The sequence below is a fragment of the Meleagris gallopavo genome, chromosome 1, assembly GCF_000146605.3.
Source record: "Meleagris gallopavo isolate NT-WF06-2002-E0010 breed Aviagen turkey brand Nicholas breeding stock chromosome 1, Turkey_5.1, whole genome shotgun sequence".
Taxonomy (NCBI): domain Eukaryota; kingdom Metazoa; phylum Chordata; class Aves; order Galliformes; family Phasianidae; genus Meleagris; species Meleagris gallopavo.
The window spans coordinates 35,356,302-35,361,531 of NC_015011.2; the positions used below are offsets into that span (position 1 = coordinate 35,356,302).

The 5,230-nt window shown below is 37.8% G+C and overlaps 1 protein-coding gene across 1 annotated transcript in view; it reads right to left on the minus strand.

Annotated features, from left to right (window-relative positions):
* PTPRB (protein tyrosine phosphatase receptor type B) overlaps window positions 1-5,230 on the minus strand; it is a 66,633-nt gene that overhangs the window by 46,611 nt on the left and 14,792 nt on the right. Inside the window, 1 exon segment of the mRNA XM_019611264.1 lies at window positions 5,117-5,230. Coding sequence (XP_019466809.1) covers window positions 5,117-5,230 — 114 coding nt within the window.

The following is a 5,230-nucleotide window of genomic DNA, read 5'->3' on the forward strand; positions in this document are numbered from 1 at the left end:
AAAAAAAAAAAAGTAAAAATAATTAAACTCAAGTCAAAATCTGAGCATATAAAAATTCAGGCCAAATAAAACCACGCAGTCACAGCAACTGAAACTGGAGGTTTTAATAAAAAGTGTCAGGAAATCCTAACAATAGGCTAAGAGTACCAGCTCCACCTATAAAATATACTAAGTGACTAAAGACTATTATGTTGGCAAAAGTGAATAGGAGGGACTTGTTGCTTGAAAGCAATTGCTCTAATCGGAAAAGGTCAAACTTGGGGAATTTGAAATAAATTTCAGTGCTATGTATGACCAGATACACAGACATCTGAAAAAGTTTTAATATGACCAATAACTAGAAGACAGTCATGATATAATTGTCAAGAAGTTCAACTCTCTCTCTGACAAAGTTAGGATAAGGTAGACTGGTCACTAGTCCTGCAGAAGTAATCAACGTTGTAATCCACATTGTTTGTCAAATACTACAAGACACCTCCTACATTTTTAAGAGTACTTATACTATCTAATCAATTGTCTTCCAAGGTGCATCGAGAAAAAAAGAAGAAAAGAGTTGCGTGCCTAGAAGGTGAAGTTCAGAAATTCAGACTTTATCTAATCTATCTGGTCCAGAAAACAAAACACTCAGTGCTCTGTACATCCGTTAGAACAAAGGAACAATGAGATTGGGAAGTGCCTGGGCTGAAAGAGGCCTGGATGGAAACAAACACTTAAAAAGCCATTTACATTGTTATACAATTCTCTGCAGGCAACAGTACAACACTGATACATCACAGAAATAAAAAAAATTCAAAGATATTTATGTACCATTTAATACTATATGAATTAATGTGTCTTGGTCTACAAAGTCCAGAAGACTTGATGCTGCTTGGATTACATTGCACCTTCATTTTAACTTCTGAGAGGGAGAATCTGCTTTGTGAACACTGCTGCTATAAACATATTTTATAGAAGCAATTGATACAGTTTCATCATGTCCCCATGACATGACTCCCAAATCCATTCTGTAAGCACAAAATCACCCCTGCATTATGCAGGAGGAAAAAAAAACAAAAAACTGAGATAAGTGAGTGCTCAGGACTAAGGATGGGGAATTCTTGACTTCCAGTCTCAGCTCTCTTTCTACCAAATCACTTGCTTTTTTCTAGTTATCCCTTTTCAAAAAACAGTAAATGTTACCTACTTTACAAGATTTTTCTGAAGATTAAGCAGAAAGGTTTCATTTCACTGTCTTTAAGTACAAATGCCCATTTCTTTTGGCTGACATGTAACATCCAATCTTCAGAACAATCTACATTGCTTTTTTTTTTTTTTGAACTCTACCTTTTAAGACAATGATCACCACCATTACAGTTGATTATAGATTACAGGATTACACAGCCTATAGTTGGAGCCATGTCACAGCAGTTGTTCTTACACATGGCTAATAAATCAGATTTATCCCAAATAATTTGAAATTTACAAACACATGGCCAAGCTATGCTTCTGGCTTCCACAGTTGTGTGTCGCAATGGAAAAATACTCTGCCAGTCTGTTTCTTAGATGGTAAAAATTTGTAACCTCTTTTCATTCAAATATTTAGCAATTTGTTTGGACAAAATTCTATTTACCTGTTAGTTCTTTCAGTACAGCTAAGTTGGATTAAACAGAAACAAAATATATTACTGCAATAATTTAGTTAAAAAAAAAAGTCGAAAATCTGATCTCTAAGCCTATTTTAGAAGATTTATTGAAAGCAAGGAAATTCTCCAGTTGTTTCTCATGGCTCTCAAGACCAGCATTTTACTTTTGAATTTCAATTCAGAATCAAAATTCATAAATGTAACTGTAAATTAGAATCTCTTCATACACTACTGCTTTCAATTTCAAATTTGCTTAAAAAATCTAGAACCATTTCCTGAAGATATACTACTGAAATACAAAGTTACGCAGATGCACAGACATATGCAGAATTGAGGATGTAAAATGTATTTTCTTTGAAACCAACAAAGGCACAATACTACCTTTCGTCATACAGTAGCTCTTAGTAACTGAGTTATACTGAGATCAATAAAGAAGACAAGAATGCACCAACAGGTGCATACATTGTTCCAACATCAGAATGTCAAACATGCCAACTAGTTACATGGTTTTATATGTTGTTTTATATAAATATATGTACACTAAACCATGTAACAAATGATAAATATTAATCTTACATAAACTAAACATCCAGACTCATGTCTACTAGCATCTGTAAACTCAGGTTTTCAGTGGAAAATGTAACTGCAGTGCCCTTTCTTCATTTCCTATTCTGTCTAAATAGCACAATGGCCAACACTGCATGAGTTTGCATGTCTGTATACACCAGGCTTATACAGTATGTAAAGTGATTGCATTTGTCACCATTTTTTGAAGGATCTATTTTAGTTCTCCTTTAGAGGATTACGTACTTGCCACTTTAAATAATCTATAGATAAAATTTTCCTTGAGTAAATAGATGCAAAGTTCTCCGCCTCAGTGGACTAGTGTGTTTTACTGCATACTGCTCCTAGTTGTTGGATTTCAGATGTATGCATTCAGACACTGAATGGAAGTCGCTGCTCTACTCATAGAGTCACTATGGTATTACATGAGGGCTTATGTAGGTTTGGTGAGCTACATGCTTGTTCTCTCGGAATATCAGACTTGTACATAGCACAGACATTAATACATCCCAATGACCATCTAACTGTAAAATTAAAGACGCAAAAGGCTAAATTCAGTCAAGGAGCTGATCCTCTCCAATCATTTACATGATAACTGCAACTATGGTATGCATTATTCATCACTTTCACTATAAGCTTTTAATCAGAACACATCACAATCAAAATTTGATGAAGTATTTTGGATGTTGTAGATTTAGATTTGCTCCAGTACTTTGTATAACAAATGTGATGAAGAAGCGAACTCCCAGCAGGAATGAGTACATAAAAACTGTCATAGGATTGAATGTGGGGACAAAGTTAAAGTTTCTGAATTATGTATATACATGAACCTATGAATTTCTCTGTCTTCATTTATTGTATCAAGGTAACACAGGCATTCAAAAGCTAATTTTGCAAAAGTAAACATATGAGATATGATTCCTCTTACTTTGATCATCTAAACTTCAGGCTCCTATATTTAATTTAAGCTCTTTTTGTGGTCAGTGAAGAAAACTGCGCACCTCCAAAGGACAGCTTTCTTAGATGTACTGCTCAGGAAGGGAACCTCACTGAGTAGCAAGGTCAGACATCGTATTTTTAGATGGCTCATGATAGCTCAGTTCCGCTACCATTCAAGTCAGCGGGAATTTTGTTTACAATATGGTTGAAAATATTGCTCATACTTCCATATCCATCAGATAGTTTCCAGGAACATATATCATAAACCGAAAGTAATAACACCAACTTGGAATGGTACAGGTGAAGAGAGCTTCCAGAAAACTGGCTTTGAATGCCGCCCCTAGTGGAGACACACAGAGGAATACAGAACTGGACCTCATTCTGCACTGAAATGCATAGTATAGACAATACAACATACGGTTGATGAGGGGTATAACAAACCCTACATATTCTTTAGATCAAATTCTGAAGCTACACGCATATTTTAAACACTATCAAGCAATGCAAGAGATGCAACTGAATTAAAAGATGTGAGAAACCATGGAGCAATTTGACCAGCTGAACTGGAAGGAAACCACAGCTCCTCTATTCTTATTTCATGCTTTTGACAAATCTCCGCTACAGAACCCAAACAGAAACCGCACTTCAACTACTGTCAGCTAATTTGTAGTATTTCAGCTTGAACTGTAATCAGTCTTTTGACTCTGACATCAGCTACAAGTATTGCTGATACAGTATAGCTACAATCAGCAGTTGCATCAGTCACTTTTATCATCTCACAGTCTCGCAAAATGCATTTACTGGTAAAAGTCATGTGTGACATATACAAACTACTGCCTAAATAATTATGCATTAACCAAAATGTGATTTAAAGTGATATCTTTTCCTCTACCTCAAGTGTCCCTTCTTAGAGCTCTAGTACCTGGCACTGGCAGTGTTTCATACCTGTCACTCTGACAATGGTTGATTTATTCTTTCAATTTTCAAATTACAAGTTACCAATATTTGAAAGATTTGGGATTGTATACAATATGGACCTAAACCACTGATTGCATAGAAAGTATTTCTTGCTTCTACCAAGAGACACTACTTGAGCTACTACACCAGCAGACTTGCCACTAGACCTTCTTAAACTTCAGCTGCCAAGGCAAATGAATGGAGGGTATTTACTGTACTTGTAGAGTTACTGTAGGGAAAATGGTCTGACAGTAAATGAGGTGTCTGAACTGCAAAGTGCTTAAGCAACTGCTAAGTGCTTAGCTGCCATTACCTTCAATGCAAATACTAAAACACCTCTCTGATGCTACGATTTTTGGAGTAAATCAGGGAGGTATTTAATGACAGACTTTATTTAAGACATCTCCTTTTTGCGGCTTGTGTTAGCACCTTTAAGAGGCTGAACTGGACATCATCATCCTTAAAAAAAAAACAAACACTGATACGCATAGAAAGAGTCCCATTCTTCTGCCACTGCAGTCGGTTGCTCAGTGTGGCTCTTTGCTTCACAGTGCTGCGTTGTTCACATGCACACACAAACACACACAAAGGGAAATGCTGCTGGAGCATTTTCACAGTCAGTCGTGGATCCAGCACAGCCATGCTCCTCACACATCAGCCCATCATAACATCTTAGTGGTTTTCAGCACAAAGGGACGTGCAAGAAATTTCAGCCTTACTTTCTGACTTCTAGACTCTGATGAGATGGGATAAAAAAGTATGACACGGTATTAGATAGAATGAAACTGTGAATTATCCTTGAACTACATCCAGCAGTCATGACACGGACTGCATTTTAAACACAACAGCTATGCTGTCACCTGAGGAACTACGAAGCCAACAAGTTTGGATGAGCGGAAAGGATGCCACCGGTCACTACTTCTTGAAGCACTGTGCCGGCATGCAGCTCGAAGGGCTGAGGAGCAGCAGAACGCACTCACCGCCGGCCAAGCCTCCCTCCCAGCCCGCCAGGCTAGCTTTTGGCAGCGGCTTACCTGTCTGCAGAGTGACGTTGGCGGCCTCCCCGTCGGCGAGTGGCTCGATGCGGAGGTGGTACCAAGTCCCGGCTTCCAAGTCCTGCACGGTGCAGCCGTAGGAACCGTTGCCGG